The sequence below is a fragment of the Podarcis filfolensis genome, assembly GCF_964270895.1.
Source record: "Podarcis filfolensis genome assembly, chromosome: 14".
Taxonomy (NCBI): domain Eukaryota; kingdom Metazoa; phylum Chordata; class Lepidosauria; order Squamata; family Lacertidae; genus Podarcis; species Podarcis filfolensis.
Window position 1 is genome coordinate 38,765,565 of NC_139616.1, and position 19,277 is coordinate 38,784,841.

At 41.3% G+C, this 19,277-nt stretch overlaps 1 protein-coding gene across 1 annotated transcript in view; it reads right to left on the reverse strand.

The window, feature by feature from the left end:
* SMG1 (SMG1 nonsense mediated mRNA decay associated PI3K related kinase) overlaps positions 1–19,277 on the reverse strand; it is a 70,174-nt gene that overhangs the window by 25,647 nt on the left and 25,250 nt on the right. Inside the window, exons 14-33 of the mRNA XM_083584843.1 lie at positions 19,082–19,212; positions 18,323–18,484; positions 17,349–17,467; positions 16,379–16,466; positions 16,193–16,294; positions 15,655–15,795; positions 14,724–14,923; positions 11,766–11,962; positions 10,451–10,615; positions 9,555–9,709; positions 8,017–8,162; positions 7,671–7,872; positions 7,024–7,133; positions 6,684–6,831; positions 5,429–5,588; positions 4,700–4,820; positions 3,909–4,157; positions 3,153–3,437; positions 1,469–1,613; positions 323–458 (exon numbers count right to left, since the gene is read on the reverse strand). Of these exons, the coding sequence (XP_083440969.1) occupies positions 323–458; positions 1,469–1,613; positions 3,153–3,437; positions 3,909–4,157; positions 4,700–4,820; positions 5,429–5,588; positions 6,684–6,831; positions 7,024–7,133; positions 7,671–7,872; positions 8,017–8,162; positions 9,555–9,709; positions 10,451–10,615; positions 11,766–11,962; positions 14,724–14,923; positions 15,655–15,795; positions 16,193–16,294; positions 16,379–16,466; positions 17,349–17,467; positions 18,323–18,484; positions 19,082–19,212 (3,162 nt within the window). The remainder of the gene's footprint in view (positions 1–322; positions 459–1,468; positions 1,614–3,152; positions 3,438–3,908; positions 4,158–4,699; positions 4,821–5,428; positions 5,589–6,683; positions 6,832–7,023; positions 7,134–7,670; positions 7,873–8,016; positions 8,163–9,554; positions 9,710–10,450; positions 10,616–11,765; positions 11,963–14,723; positions 14,924–15,654; positions 15,796–16,192; positions 16,295–16,378; positions 16,467–17,348; positions 17,468–18,322; positions 18,485–19,081; positions 19,213–19,277) is intronic.

Sequence of the window (19,277 nt, forward strand, 5' to 3'; positions counted from 1 at the left end):
TTAAACAAAAATAAACAATTTTACCCATCACGTACACACTTACAAATAATGGTACTATTCACTCCTATTCATGTATACCTTGTTGGTTATTTAAATTAAAAAGTGGCTTGTTTTTTTCCAAGGCTCAAAAAACTAATATGCCATCTAGCCTATTTATGCTGGTCTTATTAGTGGCATTTGCCAATCATATTAAACATAATCAGTTCTAATCACTTAAAATACTGGCTGGGGCTGATGCAATTTGTAGTCTACAGCATCTGGATAGCACCATGTTAGCTACCCCTGACAAATGAAACACTTCTGAAAGTTAATTTATACTAACCTGAATCCCAGCTGGCCGGCACACTGCCTGTCCAAGGATGCCATAGATTTTCTCTCTGTCTTCTTCTGTAACGTTTTCTGGAAGTAGGCTGTGAACTTCAGATTTCTCTCTTGGCAGTAGACGAACACCTCCCTGACTGTATAACACCACATATTTTATCAACTTTGAAAGTAAGGAATAAGCATGGTGCTAACATATCTTTGCTACACTGTGCATTGACTTCTAATACTCTAGCATTTAAATTACTTGCTGCTTTAGGTTAAAACATCATCTCTGCACAAAGGCTTGCAACTATGAATTGCAATTCAGTGCTGCAGAGTCATCAGCAACAACTGTAGTTACTTCTAAGCTATGACTGCATTCAGACACAATACCAAGTCAGAAAATATAGTCTGTTTAACTGTCAAGCTCTTCTCAGTGCAAGAGAAGAAAAGGCAAGCAACTTTAGAGGAATGAAAGGGCAAAGCAAGTGATTTTATTTGGAATGGAAAGAGAGTATAGACCAAGGTGCAGAATCTTGGCCCGTGAGGCTGTTTTCCCCAAACCATCCCCATCTGTCCAACACCTGACATCATAAGCAACAGCAGGAAGAAGACTCTGCTCCTAATGCACAACTGGAAGACTTTAAAGTGTGCTTCCTAATGTGCACTGGCAAGGGACAGTATGCTTCAGCTCTGTTACCCATCGTCTGGTGGGTGGAAAAGCCAAAGGCTACTGGACTGGCTGAATTGGAGTTTCCTGATGCCTACAGAAAGCAAGCTTTGACTGTGAACTAATTGCTGCACAGGGCTTGCAAAGAACTTTGCACAGCAGTTCCCACCAAACAGCCAGCTTTAAAGAGAGCCTATAGTTTATTATTCCTTATAAACCTGAGGAATTCAAATTCTAGCATCCAATGGCTCATCAGAAGAACAAAATGACCCACTGTGCTCTCGGTCACTGCCATACTGTAAGCCGCATATCTATACCTCCTGGGTTTTCAGTAATGGGAATCATCTTACTCTGCCAGCAAGGTTCATACATTAGCAAGCCATCTTGTTTGACAGGAGAGCACAATGTTAACCAGGCAAGTTTCATAGTGGTAGGAAAATCACTTAATGTGAAACATGTTCAGAGTCCATTTTGGTTTTAAAAAGTAAGATTTACCTGGCATTATCAACTACCTTTCGTCCCCATCTATAAGCCCAGCTAGCAAGTGCTGCCCATGATTTGGCTACTTCAGGTGCTTGTGCCGAAGACAAGCGATAGAGCTGTCCCAAGATGAAGTCAGGTTCTCCAACACCAATGTTTACTGCAATGAAGGAACAAAGCATGAAGTGGATGCTTCAAAAAGGTACAATGGTATCATGATCCTCTGGGCACGATTAAACTTCAGGCTTGCAAGATTTGCTTTGCTTTTTACTAGAATACTGAGGTCTACCAAGCAGAAACAATGAAAAGTAGTGGCCGAGTCACATATAGCCTAATGCAAAATGGTACCTCAGGAGCACAGCCAACTGCCCAAAGAGCCAATCTCCTGCATATTTATGTTCAAAACTACATCAAAGTTATGAAAAATACAGCTCTAACAGTCCAATGGGGGGGGGGTTGTTGCTTGCCAGAAACCATTGCCAATCTGCTGCAAACCATCTAACAATCTACCAGCGGATCCTATGTTTTGCTCACTCCAATTCCAGATAAATTTCCAGTTTTTGACAGTCTACACTTGGGAGAATAGCTTTAGCTGGACCAAATAGCCCAACACTTCAAATACTTAATTTGAATTAGCATGACGAATAAAGAATGCCTACATCTCAGCCCTGTAAAGCACTTCTGCAATGATCTTTGACACATACCGTATTTTTCGCTCTATAGGACGCACTTTTTCCCCTCCAAAAATGAAGGGGAAATGTGTGTGCATCCTATAGGGCGAATGCAGGCTTTCGCTGAAGCCTGCAGAGTGAGAGGGGAGACCCCGCCGCCAGCCCCGCAAGCTCCGGGGACAGTGGGGAGGCGCAGCGCGTCTCCCCGCTGTCCCCGGACCTGATCTGAAGGCGGGCGGCAGGGAGAAGAGCGCTTCTCCCCGCTGCCTGCCCCGCTGTCCCCGGACCTGGTCTGAGGGCGGGCGGCAGGGAGAAGAGCGCTTCTCCCCGCTGCCTGCCCCGCAAGCTCCGGGGACAGCGGGGAGGCGCAGCGCGTCTTCCCGCTGTCCCCGGACCTGATCTCAAGGCGGGTGGCGGGGAGAAGAGCGCTTCTCCCCGCTGCCGGCACCACAAGCGCCTGGGGGGGGAATAATTTTTTTTCCTTTATTTCCCCCCAAAAAAACTTGATGCGTCCTATGGGCCGGTGCGTCCTATGGAGCGAAAAATACGGTAGATCTTGATGGCTCGATTGATTAACTGCCCTCCGCCTTCGAATGGAAGAACCTGAGTTACTGCCCAGTAGAGTGGGCAGATAATAACTTGGTTGCATCCAGGTGGAGTTTCCATGAAAGCTTTTCATCCATAAGTAATCCTAGGTATTTAAACCTATGTACTTGCTCGAGGGTATGACCATCTAATGGACCAATCTGTAAGGGCTGCATGGTTGCGGCAGAAGCCACGACTGACAGGATCACTCCCTTCTCTCCACATCCCACGCCACCCGAGTGGGACAGGTAACTCTTGCCTAAGGACTTTCAAAATTAGGCAAAGGGCTGCAAAAAACTAGGCAGAGGCCACATTTCTGCCAAGGGCCACAGGCTGTTCACCACTGGCCTATAATTAATGTTGCCTCTTACTGAACAGCATGGAACCACCATATCAAACATGTATGCAGACAAAGCAGAAAACTAACAGAGGAACTTTTATACCTGTGGATTCACTTTCAATCCTAGGATAGTCCTCTTCAATGGTGTTAGCAGATGGCAGGTCAATCAAACTATAGATGTTTTTAGATAATGTGGAGAGGCCAGCAAGATTTTGTTGCTGCCGTGCTCTGTAGACTTGCTTCAGCTGCCCTGAAATCTCTTTCCATTCGGCTTGGATCCATTTGGCTAGTGTAAGAATAGACTTGGCTACAGCATATTCAGCTTTGGCAGATTTGCAAAAGCAGATGGCACATGAGCTCAGCATTTCCATTGCATGGGTTGACTGGCCTGAAAAAAAAAAACAACAGTAAAATTAATATCATTTTAGTTGCATAATCAGTTTTTATTTTGCATGCTTCAGAGAACACCACTGATTTTTTTACTGCCAACTAAGTTATATGTGGAGAATTGATTAATGACAAGAGCCAAGAACCCACACATTACTAGACCCATCACCCCAAAGCGGTATGGATTTGCATTTCTCAAAAAAGAAAAGAAGTTGGTCTTCCCCATCCTGGCCACGCTTGCTATGGGAGTCATGTCTATTAATTTCAATCTCAGTAGGACTAACACTAGATGCACAGACCCTTTGAGAAACCTACATTGCTTTTTATTCTGATCTAATACCCCCATAGTAAACATTAGCAAGCACCCAGACATTTAAAAAGGCAGATTTAGTTCTTTTTATCTAAACATTTAAATTAAAGTTTGATTGAATTTCACAGTGATTTGCAATACAAACATGTAAATGAGACTTACCTGCTGTGTATAACAATTTGGTTTTTTCAATTTCAAGCTCAGGACCCCATTTCTCATCCATCTGAATTGGTGTTGAGAGTTTTTTAAAGTGCTGGACTAAATCTTGAGCCATTGTGGTTTTTCCAAGCTGAACTTCACTGCATTGAGCAAGCAACCGTGTTGCCAAAGCAACATTCCCACGTTTTCTAGCAAATCTTGCAGCAGTCAGTCCCAGTTCCATTAAATGGCTTCTGACTGGAATACTTTGCTCTGAAAGTACATATAAAGCCAGAAATGTCCTCTGAATCAAATAAACTGTTTAAACTTATATACTGATGGGCTTTGTATGTAATGGATATTTATTGTGAATGAAATGTCGTCAATCTTATATGTATATTTTGTATGAGTTTTGAAGCTGCTTTCGTAAATTCTGCTACACAGGTGTACATTAAGATGGTCCACTGGTGTGGAATGATGATGATGATGATGATAATAAGCCAAAAGCGTCCAGAAGAGTCTTTTTAAAAGTTTCTTATCTTTAAATAGTATTGCCATAGACTATTTTTTTTTTGCATTTTACTTAAATGTGAAAAGATCTGAAATCTTTTGCTAATATAATCCCAAAAGTATCTAGTTCTGATGAAACCTATTATTCTGAATAAGTTGGTATTTCACTGTAGTCAGAGGAACATGCACATACTGAAATTGGCAGGTAAGTCAAAACAGGTAATATCATAGGCAATGAGCAATAACACAAATTGGAGGCAAATTAACCCTACGGAATACAGATGCTTCTACTTTAATGTCTATACCTTTAAGTTTCTCCAGCAACTGATTCTGGTACATGGTATATCTTAAGGCATGCATCCATGGCCTAACATCATGTTGCTTGCATGAACGCAATGCTTCACTGAAGAGAGGAATGAGACAATCCTGTAAAAAGCATAAAAGTTGAGTGCTTGATAGGGCTTTAAGCTGCCTAAAAAGCTCTGGTTTTCTTAACCTTCTAATAAAAACATTCCTACACAGGTTCTTTGAACTAAATTTTTGTGTTGCATCAAATGTTAGTCTGACTCAAGAGTAGATCCACTGAAATTAATATACATGAATAACTTAGGCTCATTAATTTCAGTGAGTCTCCTCTTGAATATAATTTACATGGATAGAACCTTATATGTTTCATCCAGATGCCACAGTTCATGTGCCTTATCAGTTAATGTGAAATGTACACAAGTTAAGCACAGTGACCATTCACAACAGCACTAATAGGCAATAACACAAATCACAATGCTAACACCAGGCTTTGTGTAATTTACACCGGCATAGGGGCAGGAGAGTTAATATTCCCTCTGAAAGTATTACTGCTGACAGTTTTGGTCCTGTTCCACATCAGCTGATGTGGAGCCACTAGCTGATGGAATTTCTCCCCTCAATATGCCAATATATACAGTATAGCAGGGCAATCCACACATGAATGTGTGTGTCGATGCACATAAACCTGTGAATTTACCAAACGCTTGGGTTATGCAAAAGAAAAATACCTCTGAAGAAAGCTTATTTGACACTGTATTTTCCAAAGCAGATGAACAGTACAGCTGCAGGGTACTCAGTACTGGCAAAGACTGAGACACTGTCAGAGTAGCAAGTCTTAAAGGCCCAATGGCAATTCGTGAAGTCTGTTTTAAGTATTTCACAAGGTTCCTGAAATAAAGATTGCATGAGATAAGAATTATTAAAGCAGTTATACTTCACAAAATAAATGTATGTACAAATCATTATGCAATGCCCTGTATTTTAAATTATGAAAGTGAGGACAAGGTGTGAAGTTCTATCTTGAGCATTAACATTCCAGTCAGATATAAATAAGCCCCATTTTCTTAACACAGTAGGCAGTGCTAATTATGCTCTCCCCACAGAGGTACATCCTGCACTGTTATTGTACATCTTCCATCAGCACTTTGTTGTGAAAGCTTTCGGAGGGGGTAGGGTGAGATGTTTTACTTAATTCTAAGGTCCAGCTCCAAGGGCCTTCTGGCGCTTCCCTCACTGCAAGAAGTGAAATTACAGGGAACCAGGCAGAAGGCCTTTTCGGCAGTCGCACCCACACTTGGAATGCCCTCCCAGCAGATGTCAAAGAATATAATTTTTCATAGAGGTCTGAAGGAAGCCCTGTTTTGGGAAGATTTTAAAGTATGTTTCTCTTCCCTCCCCCCTTCTATTTGCATTTTTGTTGGAAACCGCCCAGAGTGACTGGGGCAACCCAATCAAATGGGTGGGGGATAAGAAATTTATTATTATTATTATTATTATTATTATTATTATTATTATTATTATTATTACTACTACTACTACTACTACTACTACTATTAACAGTGGTACCTCAGGTTACAGACGCTTCAGGTTACAGACTCCACTAACCCAGAAATAGTACCTCGGGTTAAGAACTTTGCTTCAGGGTAAGAACAGAAATCGTGCTCTGGTGGCGCAGCAGCAGTGGGAGGCCCCATTAGCTAAAGTGGTACCTCAAGGTTAAGAACGCACCTCCAGAATGAATTAAGTTCTTAACCCGAGGTACCACTGCACTACTACTACTACTACTACTCCGACCACCCCATTTTGATATATTGCTGCTGCACCTTTTGTAATACCGCACTTGATTTTAGATTCTGTCATTTTATATATCTTTTAATACAACTCAGCCTGGGACTGCAGTTGCCTGGGGAGGAGAGCCTATAGAAAACTCCTGTGCTCTATTCTAATTTTTGGAAGTGCTGTATTAGCATTTGAAAGACTCACTCAGTAACGGGTTGCCATTTTTGTTCCTGTTCAATATGGTTAATAGCTGTTGCCAAACATATCGAGCTTCTCAATAATTGAACCTCAATTGCTTTCTGAAGTTCTCTTGGATCAGGAGATAGCATGTTGGGAAGAAGCTTCTTCATATCTGCAAAGGTTGACAATACATATAGATTTATCAGTAGCTGCTGGCAGTCATTCTCTTTCTTTTTGTTTCTCCCCTCCCACCAACAAAACGTAGAAGTAACATCACCCATGTACAAGCATGGAAATTAAAATAGAGTTCCAAGGCTTAATGAATTTGAGAATCTTCATGTATCTATTAGTGTTCAACTTATACCTATTTTTTCTTTGGCTCCTCCAATAAGCAGGTTGATGTCTTCCCCTGGAAGCAATTCTAGCTGTTCTGTGCATTTTTCCAGCTCCCCAGATCCAAAACTGCTTAGAGACCTGCAATGAAGTTTTAATACATTTTCATATTTTATGTTATAGCCATTCTAAATCAGAACAGGGAAAGCCAGATAAATTTAATATCCCATTTGTCAAGACAGCTTTAACCAAAGCAACAAAATATAAACACTTAATTTGCAGAGTGAAGAATTTCAGTCACTTTACATAATTTTGATCTGAATTCTGCTTCTAGACTGGCAGAGCCATGGAAAATGAAGTCTGCCTTCAGTTTGAATGTCAGATCAAAGAACAGAGGCATAAACAGCATCTTCCTCCCAAGACTGGGCAAGCTGCATGTGGGTCAGTCAGTCAGTCAGTCAGTCAGTCTGTGTTTCTCTCTCGGGCTGCCTGCACTGGCTCCTGCTTTGAAATTGTCCAAATATCTGGTCTTCTAATTAAAGAAAGCTGTGATCTGTTTTTACCTGAACTGTGAAAATCTTGCACTTCTCGCTTCCCATTTTTCCTGTTCTACACCATTTACCAGGCTGACGTGTATTATTGTGACAATTTGCTATTGTAGAAGTCAATGGTACTTACTTGATATAGTTGAAGTCTGCTTTTAAACTGACTGAGGCACTGCTTGTGTTTTTTTTCAGGTCATGGACCGCATTCTGCCATTCTTGCACAGCAGACCAATCAGCAATGGAGATGTAGCATTCACAAGCTTTGTTACCCAGGTAATTTATGACTTCAGGTGAAGAGTCACTTGGTTTAGACAGTACTGTTTTCCTCGAATCCCCTATGAAAGTAAAGATTTAGGATTGTTTCACACCTCACTCAGTCGGCAGCGGGGTAAATATGGGGGCGGAGGAGGGACAGACTCAGGCCAACAGGTGACTATCTCCTATTCAAATCAATACAATCTACCTCCAGTAATACTTACCATTTACAGTGTGTTTGGGGCTGGCATTATTGCCACTGTTGGAATTGGCCAACTTCAGAACAGATTTATCAAATCCTGTGACACAGCAATCCACTCCTGTCATGGCACAAATATGTTCCTGGTACTCAACAGCAGCTTTTTCATACCTTAAAAAGATTTAGTGTCAGCTGTTAGGTATCATTTCTGCTTATACAGATACTGCATCCCTCACTAAAATGCTTTTGCTGTTGTTTCAATGAAAAAGCATACAGGTGGATGGCAGAATTAAGTATTCCCTCCCTGTTCTCATTTCCCCTTTACTTCTGGGTGTCTTCTTCAGAGCAAAGGGAGACGGATTTATGGAACAAGGATAATGCTCACAGATAATTCTGTCTCTCCCTCAGTGCCACTGAGATTGGGACAGAAGACTCCTATGCCCCCCCTCCTGACAATGAAAACAAGCAAGGAAGTGTGGCAACGGCAGCAGCACCTTCCTACTTTCCAAGCTGGGATTCTCTGGCAGAAAAGGCAAAGAGACAGAAGGGTATCTGAGAGGTGTGTAAGGATGATCTCATCTTTGTATAACCAGCCTCTCCCTCTCCTCTTGCTCTGATCTGTTGCCAGGCTTGGAAAAGCAGAAGCAATGCAAGAAGATATCTTGTTTATATCTCTTAAGCCTCTTGACTTTTCCTGCAGGTGCAACCCAGAGGAGGTTCTTGGCAGATGATCTTATTACACACGCAAGTTGATGTGGTAGAATATGTTCCTTCATGTACCCAGGTCCCAAGACATACAGGCTTTTCAGAAGTAAAACACCAGCACTTTGAATTGTGTTCATAAACATACTGGAGTTACTGAAGCACCAGATTCTTAATTAATATACACAGTGCTTTTTTTCTAAAAAAATGTTTAGGGGTATCTCATTTTGACTCAAGAAAATCAGCATTTTATAGTTCAAATTGGGGAAAATAAATGCAGTGGTACCTCCGGTTACGAACTTAATTCGTTCCAGAGGTCCATTCGTAACCGGAAACCGTTCTTAACATGAGGCGCGCTTTCGCTAATGGCGCCTCCCGCTGCTACCGCACAGCCGGAGCGCGACTTCTGCTCACATCCTGGGGCAAAGTTAGCAACCGGGAGCATCTACTTCCGGGTTAGCGGAGCTCGTAACCCAAAGAATTCATAAGGAGGACGGTACTTAACACGAGGTTCCACTGTACAGTAAATGGACAAAAGTAACAAAAGTACAAAGATTCACAAAATGTTTAGGGAAAACATTCCCCCAGAAAAAAGCACTGAATATACAATAAGACATAATGTGGTCCCCACCCACACATCCAAGCCATGTACAGAGAGAGCAAATATTTCCGTATGAAGTGAGGGATGGGGAAATGATCTTACTGACCAGAGCTTTCTAGAAGGTTCTGTAAATGTTCTCTACAAGCACAGAACCCAACTGCAGGACTGCAAGGGGCGGGGGGGGCAGTTAATACCATTTCACTTCAATATAAAATACATATATATAATCTCAAGTAGGTTGTATGTTTGGACTAACTTACCGTCCTTCTGCTTGCTGGGCTACAGAATTAATCCAAGCAAGACTCCTCCCAACTACAGCAGATGACCAGACAGCTATTCCTTGGATTGCTTCAGGGCAATGAAGCTCACAGAGTGCTTCCACGACCATCATGATTGTTACTTCCAATTCATTCCCCTAATAGTGGAATGGAGAAAAGAAGAGACTTCAATTTATAGGCTAGAGTGAAACAAGATTACACCAACCCACAAAGTCCTTTTAAACTCATTTACATGTCTGTGTATACTCTTACAATAATCTCTGAAGAGCAATTGTAACATTTCCCATTGCAGTAACCCATTACAAGCATCGCTTAAAATGGAGTCAATCAGCTGTAATTCAGGAACGACAAATTATTTTTCTCTGGAGCCAATACATGTACAGCAACTTGGATTTATTAGAATGTGTGGGTTTCCTTTGATGGATCATTCTTTATTATTGCAAGAGATCTATTTGCTATGAATTAAAGCCACCCTTGTTTAAAGGTAAAGGTACCCCTGACCATTAGGTCCAGTCGTGGATGACTTTGGGGTTGCGGTGCTCATCTTGCTCTATAGGCCGAGGAAGCCGTCATTTGGCCAGCATGACTAAGCCACCTCTGGCGAACCAGAGCAGTGCACGGAAACACCGTTTACCTTCTCACCAGAGTGGTACCTATTTATCTACTTGCACTTTGACATGCTTTCGAACTGCTAGATCGGCAGGAACTGGGACTGAGCTCACCCTGGGAGCTCACCCTGTTGCGGGGATTCGAACCGCCAACCTTCTGAGCGGCAGGCCCTAGGCTCTGTGGTTTAGACCACAGCGCCACCCGCATCCTCACCCTTGTTTACTCAGACACAATGATATTATGGGAGAAATTATATGTAAATGCAGTACCTGAGAGATATTATTGGCCTTCATTTCTGTCAGTAAATCAAAGCCATGCCTTACAGTCACGGCTGGCTGTCCAGCCAGCAATCCAACCCTCATGATGGAAAGTCTAATTCGAGTTAACCAATCTTGGCAAGTCTGACGATTGGTATAGAAGAATGTCCTAATAACCTTCATAAGCACAAAGAGAGAAAAACAACAACTTGTTTTTACAGTATTTCTTCTGCACACTGAAAAATTATTTGCATCAAGTCTTATCAATTTTTCAAGTTACACAGTGAAATTAGAAGACCTTAATAATCATTCAATTTATTTCAGTGGGTCTATTCTGAGCAGAAATTAGTGTGATATCACCCAGAATTATTAGAAAAATTAAATGTTTATAATCTATTTGATACAGCTGCAACAGCCATCATCCTAGTAATTCAAGGATTTAAAGACAGTTGCAAAAGGTAGAGTAAGAAGCAACAGACAAGCTAGGTATTAAATGCAAGAGGATGTGTTTTGTTCCTGGGAAAAGGAGGGAAGAAACTGGGGAAGAATCGCTGAAAGGCACACCTAGCATACAAAGATCAAGTCACAGAATCCTTGTCTGTACACTGGACAGTACTAGAAGATAACCAAGCCTGGATGCCTCCTTCCCACCTAAGTACAGTTTCAAGTAAACACATCAACTCCAATTTGTTTAAGAACTGTACAGCTGCTATGAAGCACTGCTGCTACATAGGATGTTCTTTAATGAGGAATGTTTGGGAAAGCTACACCTGGGCTTGGGATGCTCGGCTCTGAGCACAGAAAGGGGAACTATCTGTAAGTCAGGTATCTGCCACCTATGCCTTCATCTGCTCAGGTGAAGCGATGAGCAATTCTGGTCAAAGTGACATATGCTGCTTTGTATATAAAGAATGTATGTACAGTTGCATGGGTGCATACAAGTCATCTCCTTGTTGCAGCATCCGTTACACATCTTCTAAAGGCTAGGAGACCTTGTAGGCTGCTTTGCTAAGTAAGTCTACATCTTGCTTAATAAAGCATTAGAACTGATCACTCTGGTTTTGACATCCTTCTTTGGTATCCCTGCACCCAACCACTCCCATGAGCCTTCTTTTGGGCCTGTGGTTCAGACCACAGTACTTGTGCATTACAGGTTACAATTCAAACAGGAACCCAGAGAGAACACGTAAGCTCCAAAGAAGGCTGGCTCATTCACATAGTGCTAAACCACAGTTTACTGTTACATCCAAACAAGGTCTATGGATATGTTCCACAACAATCTGAAGACCCAATGCAAGGTACTGCAATTATTTTACTGAACACAAACCTTGGGTGGAGATGTGAGTGCATTAGCACATCCTTCATAGGCATTGTACATCAGTTTCTCCAAATTCTCCAAGTACTGCAGAAGCAAAACCAGTCTCAGCTGGTTACTACTATGACCTTCATCATTGTCTGCTGTAGTCCACTGGCTGACATCTTGTTCAGGGTTTAAGGTGTGGGCTGCAAGACTTCTAATGATGCCTGGAAACATCCATTCAGAACATTTCAAGGTACAGGATATGAGAATGACGTCTTCAAACCAAAACTATGATTTCCAAAAAGGAACTGTGATCACTTACCATGAATGGACCTTCTAGGTTGGCATATGGATACATTCATGAGATGGGTTGTGCCCTATAATTCACTTAAGGCAAGGACATGTGATTGATTGAACTGTCGGAGGTCTCCCTCTGGGTCCTCCTCCAGTTCCATCTGTGGCCAAACTAAAAGGAGAAAGTTCAGACTACAGAGAACAAGAAAACATAATCCCCACAATCCCTCTCCCTACAAGGGGATGGAAATAAGGTTGGGGACCAGAAGGGCATGTATCTGAGCAAGGAAGATGAAATAGACTAGAGTGAAGAAGGGGGAAATGAGTTCATACGAAACAGCCACTGGAAACACCCCTAACCTCCCAAAGTGCAGCTGTGGATGTATCACTATGCCAACCTAGAAGACCCATTCATAGTAAGCAAGCAATGTTCCCTTCTCAGGTCGGCATGAGATACATTTACACAATGGGACAATCTACCAAAAAAATCATAACCGAGAGTGGGGAACAGATTTTATAAAAGGTGGTCATTCCAGCTAGGCAGGATGTTCCGTAGGACACATCTGGACAAAACGAGGGCAAGACTAAATCTTGAGCCCTAATAATAATATAATAATAATTTTATTATTTATACCCCACCCATCTGGCTGGGTTTCCCTAGCCACTCTGGGCGACTTACAGCATATCTAAAAACTTAAATCAAAACATCAAGTTAAAAATCCCTCAATACAGGGCTGCCTCCAAATGTCTTCTAAAAGTTGTGTAATTCTTTGTCTCCTTGACATCTGAAGGGGAAGGCGCCACTACTGAGAAGGCCCTCTGCCTGGTTCCCTGTAACTTCACTTCTTTCAGTGAGGGAACCTCCAGAATACCTTCTGAGGAGGATTTGAGTGTCCGGGCTAAGCGATGGGGGTGGAGACGCTCCTTCAGGTATACTGGGCCAAGGCCGTTTAGGGCTTTAAAGGTCAGCACCAACACTTTGAATTGTTCACTTTAGGTACAAATGAAGGGTCAGTCCAATGCTGTCCTTCAGGAAAATGTGTATTTGAAGACAAGAATGCACTGAGATAGGGTTGATAGGGCATGGCCTGCAGAACAGTGTGGAGATGCCATGCTAGAAAGTGATACACTACTCAGAGGTCTCATTAGTGACCCCCTCCACCCTATAAGTGCTGCACATATGGATGCAAACATGGGGGTTTGCCATTAGATCATTGTTAAGACATAGGAGAGGGTAGTAGTTTGGCATCTGAGGGCATCTGTAAGAGGCCTTGGTCGAGACCAACTTGAAGGAAGAATACAAGTTCTTTAACGCCAGGCCACAAGGCAACAATGCTTTTTTCTCCTTGCTCATCTGCAAAAGGCTCTTCAAGCAGCCTCAAAGATTCAGAGGATAGCCTATGAAATGCAAGGATGGTGTCAATTATGCCTACAGCTGATAAGGTGGCTCCACTCAATGTCCACATGGCTAGGTTGACCCAGGCAGTATTGGTCCCCAGGAGATAATATTCAGTCTGAGCAGCAGAAAGTACAAGTCTAGGTGGAGGAGGTCCAGAAACCAAAATGATAGGGCTGGGGAAGCGCAATAAGGAGGAATTGGGCCACTCAGGAACTCTAGACAGGAGAGGGATTGAAATAAAATTGAACAGACCACCCTGATGCCAAGGAGCGGTAAGGGAATCTATAGCCTCTGCTCTGCAAATCTGAAACTGGGGGCAGGGAGAGATAGAAGCTCCACATTGACCAGCTTGGTGAAGAGGTCTAGGAGGGTAAGTCCATGGTTGACTGAAGTAGCTTAAGGTTGCTGAGGACCAACTTTCACAGCTGGAACCAAGCTCTGCTCTGGAAGCCTGCTGTGCAGTTGAGCCCATCCTTAATTTGCTGGAATGTCAGCAAGGGAAAATACTTCTCAGCTCAGAAAAGGAGTTCTGCCCATTCTAATGGACTTTCATCATGGCACTGTCTGTGAAGACTAGGAGATGTTTCAGAAGAATCAGTGAGGATCACCAGGCACTGGTGGCCTTCTGAGTTTGTTTAGGTTTGGAAGACTTATTTTCAGTTGGAGTAAGGCCCAGCAGTGAAGGAATAAGCAAGGAAAAGCACAGGTAAGGATTAGGGAAAATATATATTCTTTTCCTAAGAAAACAGGAGGCACAACTAAGATAAACAAAATCTTAATGGAAGAAAGAGGTTTGAAAAAATATAGAAAGGAAAAGAAAGGAACAGAGAAAGTTGAGAAAGGAAGACCTTGTCTGCTTTAGACAAAAGCAGAACCAGAGGGAGAGGGTGTCCTCCCAACAGCTCAATCACATGTTCTTGCTTTTTTCCATTCAACATCATTTATGAACTGTACTGCTTACTTGACTGAAAGCCTCTAAGCCATTTCCAAAGAACACTTGGGAGAATCATAGGACACAACTCATCCCATGCCAACCTGAGAATAACTCTTCAAGAAAGCATCACAAATAACCTACATCAAACATTTTAATTAACACCATAATAGATGCAATTTCAGTGAACATTCAAATTAATGAAAGTCACCTACAGAACCAAAATGACAATATGCAGCTAAACACAAATCAACACTTTTTCTCCAAATACATTTTACCTTTATAATGGCAGAAATGTTATATCATGATTTTAAAACTTAAAAAAATTTTTTCCTAAAATATACAAGCTCTTTAAGATTACCTTCAATTGTCTGGAATGTATCTTGAGCTCTGCCTAGTGGTGTCCTTAACTTTGAAAGGACAGTAAATTGTGCTGCTTCCCAGATAGCCCACTGCCAAAGAACAGCTTCAGTTTTCAATAAATTGCGGGGAATATTTGATTGGTCACGTTTATCCAGTCTCTGGCAACTGTAAAATAACCTTTCAAGCCAGCTTTCCTTCCTGAAATAAAATCAGGTATTAAGACAAATGTGTAACTCTTAATGTTTGCATTTATGTATATTCTCTTGGACCCAGGGGAGAAGGTGTATGCAAGACGCATGGTAGAGCAGTGATAGTCATGAAAACATTAATCTATTGTTCTATTGTTTCCATGATGAAGCTGCTTTTCCTGAATGATTATTGTCATGTGAAAAAATAAATGGGTGACATCCAAGGAGCAGATGCCCACTCATGCAATTGGACTTTCCCCCCCTCTCTTCCTCCTCCTCCTCCAAATCTGCTCTCTGGGGGGGCCCTCCAACTGCTTTGGGGGGAAGTGCTGGGGTGGAGACAGAAGTTGCACAAGGGGAAGCCCCATTGCATGAGCAGGCAGACACTGTTAGATGTCTCCTGCTATCAAGATTTTGCTTAAAAAGTGAATGCATACATCCAACATTAAAAGCGGTCTTCTGCACCATACCAAAGGACCAGTCATTTAGGTGTCTTCAACATGGATTTAGTTCTAAAGAAAATTAAAAGCAGCTAAGTAAACGAATTGTGAATGCAAATCTATTAAAGCAATAGATATTGTGCAATAAACTGGTTGGTGAATTACTTAACGTAGAGACAAATTTACAAATCTCTTGGCAGTTGGGTTGCTGGAAGCAAAACACAGATCTTTTTTTCAACAGAAAAAAAATACAAATATCTTAAAAAAATACTAATCCTTTAAAATACAAATGCGGACTTACCCTGTTCTGTGAGAACTCCCATACAAGATGAAACTAATGATATCAGAAAAGTCTTGTGGGTGAAATGTATTGCTTGGAGCTTTGCTCATATGACTTCTTATAGCCAGAGAGATTTCTTGTATTTCTGTGTGTTGGTTGTTACTGCAAAGATAGAAACTCATTACTTTTTTTAAAAAAAACAACTGCAAAACAGTTTACATAAAACAGCACAGACAAAAAAAAGAGAACTGTATGCAATATATATGCAATAGATATAACAGGAAGTGCGTTTAGGCAAATAACATGTAGAAAGCACAATAAGGTGAATCAGAAGTCAAAAGTGTGTGTGAAGTTAGAAGATTTGTTGTTAGTGTGTGTGTAGTTGCTATTGACGTACAGAAACGCATTACTTTTTGTGACGCTTTCACCCTTGGTGAACCTGTACCTCCTTTCTCCATTCGCAAGTGGCTACAAGTAAAGACTACAATATAGATCTAACTAAAACTAGATGAACACACTCAGCACCCTCATTCCAAAAATTCAATGCATATACACTTACCTTAGTACTACATCTAAAGGAATAGACTTCAACAGTTTCCCAAAAGCTTGCCTTATACGAGCCCCACTGTGGACTAGCTGAACACGACACACATCAACACATCTGCATCAGATAAATAAACACAATAAGGACTGCATACAAATTTGAACATTATTATTTCTCCTGGAAACAAAATTAACAACGTACCTCTGCAACAGATCATCTGGTAGAGAAGGTGACAAAGCATGGAGGCTGCTGCATGCCTGAAGACAAATATTTACATCTTCCAGAAGAGCTATGTATTGGGTAAAAAGAAGACAGCATTAATTTTTTTAATCATGTAACTTAGGCTATCACTATATTTAATTCACACAATCTCTAACATCAATTCTCTTTGTTTTTCTAAAAATAAAGATCAAATATTATACGTCACACCCTGTCCTTAATTTCACACACCAATGCTAATAGAATTTCCAGTATAGGCCCATTACACCAGGAGCTATAAAAGCCACTGAAAATAAAAGTAATGATGTGCATCGTTAACATAATTTCGTTCCAGAGTGTGAGTCATGTAGTGTCACCCATGCTGACATTTTCTTCTTTGAATTTATGTCCATGCTACGTCACAAACAGCTTCTGCAACAAAGTGAAGTTTGTTGTGCTGTTCGGAGGAGAGTGTACAGTAAAAAAAAAAAAGGCATCATGACCCCTTAGGCTCATGACATGAGTTCCGTAGTTCATTGGATTTTTTGTTCCCCTTTTCTTCATGTAGAAAATTTAATTGCTCTACGTACAGCACAATAATCCAACAGACTGTAGGATTACTTATCCTTTTAGAGCCATGTGAAGCATCAAGTTCTCACTACCATGCCCAGTCAATTCTACAGCTTGGGTCACTTCATGCAAGGGCATTTAACTAACCAAGACGCCTGTGTGGTACCCTAAAAACTTAACAAAAGCACCGAAGCATAATAAAATGTATTAGTCTTTAAGGTGGCACACAGATATCTTTACTGGTTTTGCTGAAACAGACTAAAATGCCTACACCTCCGGAATTTGCCATTTAGCAAATGAATTTTAGGCTAGACTGGAAAAATGGTTGACTATGTGTTTAGCCAAAGCATGAACAACAGATTGGATACATTTCTTATGCTAAGCGGAATAATAAACCACTTACTGTTTGCCAGAAGTCCCTTGCAGAACTTATGAAAAGATGGGAGAGAGAACAGTGGTGCATATGTCTCTGATTTTTTCATTAGGACAGCCACTTCCAAAGCCCATGTCATTAGTAGTTTCCTAGAAATACATTACACAACAGTTACTCTAGATAATTACAAATTAACATTTCTAATCCTATTGGGCTTGATCTAGGCTTGTCATGAAAGGAGTTCTGCTCCCACTGGAGGGGGAGGAGATTTTCACATTTTCTTCCCTCCCCCCCGCCCCGGTGCCCCCCTATGTTCAATTGCAATGCCCTCCCCCTAGCAGCATGTGAGGTGGCAGAGCTACAAAGGGAAAGAGGAACCTCTCCCTACCCACTTCCGCTGGATCTCAGTCCATTCCATAAATTGAAGGGGTCTGTATGTTTATGGAAGGACAAGTCTGGATCCAACTCTAAGATGACACACAGAACACAAGGTTTGAGTGACCTGGTACATAAATATCAGACGTATCCACTTCACTAGTAATGCAAGAAACTTTTATCTTATTTTATCACTGGAGAACTGAGTAGAATGCATGTTACTTACAAAGTAAGGCTGCAGTTTTTAACACATTTGTATACTGCTGAATCATATAAACCTCTAAAAGTGGTTTACATAGAATATGAACACATACTAGGGAATGAGCTCCACTGAAAACATCTGGACTTGCTTCTGAGTAAACAGGCATACAGTAAAACTGCCCATGTGGAATGTACTAGACAAAACTGGCTGTTTTAGAGTTGCTTTGGAGTAGTTAGGCATGCTGTGTAACTTTTTTTTTTTTAACTGCTTTCTGGCAAGGCATAACTAATTCCACAAACTGTTATGAGAAACATAAATGCATCACGTTCCCTCATTTTTATGTATAAATATACTGCTGATGTTTAATTAGTACCAATCATTCTGTCAGAGACACATCTTCTTTGGACAGGGAGAAAGCACTAGTTACCTGGTATCATGCGTAAGGTTATCCTTCTTAAGTAAAAGTCCCAGGAGATTTAGTATTATGGAGAAATGTTTCTTCGTAGCTGTAGTTACAGTGCTAATAACAGCCCCATCAAACAAGGAAGGAGAGGAAGAGCTGAGGCTGCTAGATATGAAATGGTCATGCCTGGAGATCAATACAAAGTTCAATGTTTACTAACTGGTGACCACACACGGGGTTAACATCACATGTTGCTGCAGCTTCGTAATGTTAAAAAAAACAACCAACCTACGCTGCTTCACTGCCTCCTGGAATCGCTTTTCATTCAGGCTTGCCAATCTAGGGTTCTCTTGCAACTAGAAAAAGTATTTAGTCCCAGTAACCCAATCCTCTCACTTCTCTTTCTGTCTTAAAGAGACTCACTAGGAACAGTCCATACTGCCCATTTTACTCTGTAGCTTTCTGATTATTATTTTTTAGCATTTAAAGAAATTACCTCAGCCAAGAGCAGAGGTTTCACTATCACCCATGAAAACAAAAAAAGTACAATACAACAGATATCTTCTAACACAGCCACCATTATCTGACTGTGGTTTGTGAGGGGACGCCCATTAAAAAGAATGGAGATTGTACAATAGCACCTATCGTGTTGCATACAGTACACTGATAAGGTATTAACAATACCTTCCATTGTTCAACTAAAACAACCAAGTGCATTTGGTCCCTGAACTGATATATCGCTGCTATTTTATCATTTACATTATGGAATGAATGCCTTCACACCTGGTGCAATGTGAATAGAGGGTGTAGAGCACTGCATACTGGACTGCAGGAAAGTGAACTGCTATGTCACCATGCGCAACCATCAAATTCTTGCTCAGCAATGCAAACACCGTTGGAGATAGAGCCCACATCTGCCAAAGCAAGCAATAGTAAAGAACAAAGTATTTATGAAAATTACATTGCTGTCAGTCCTATA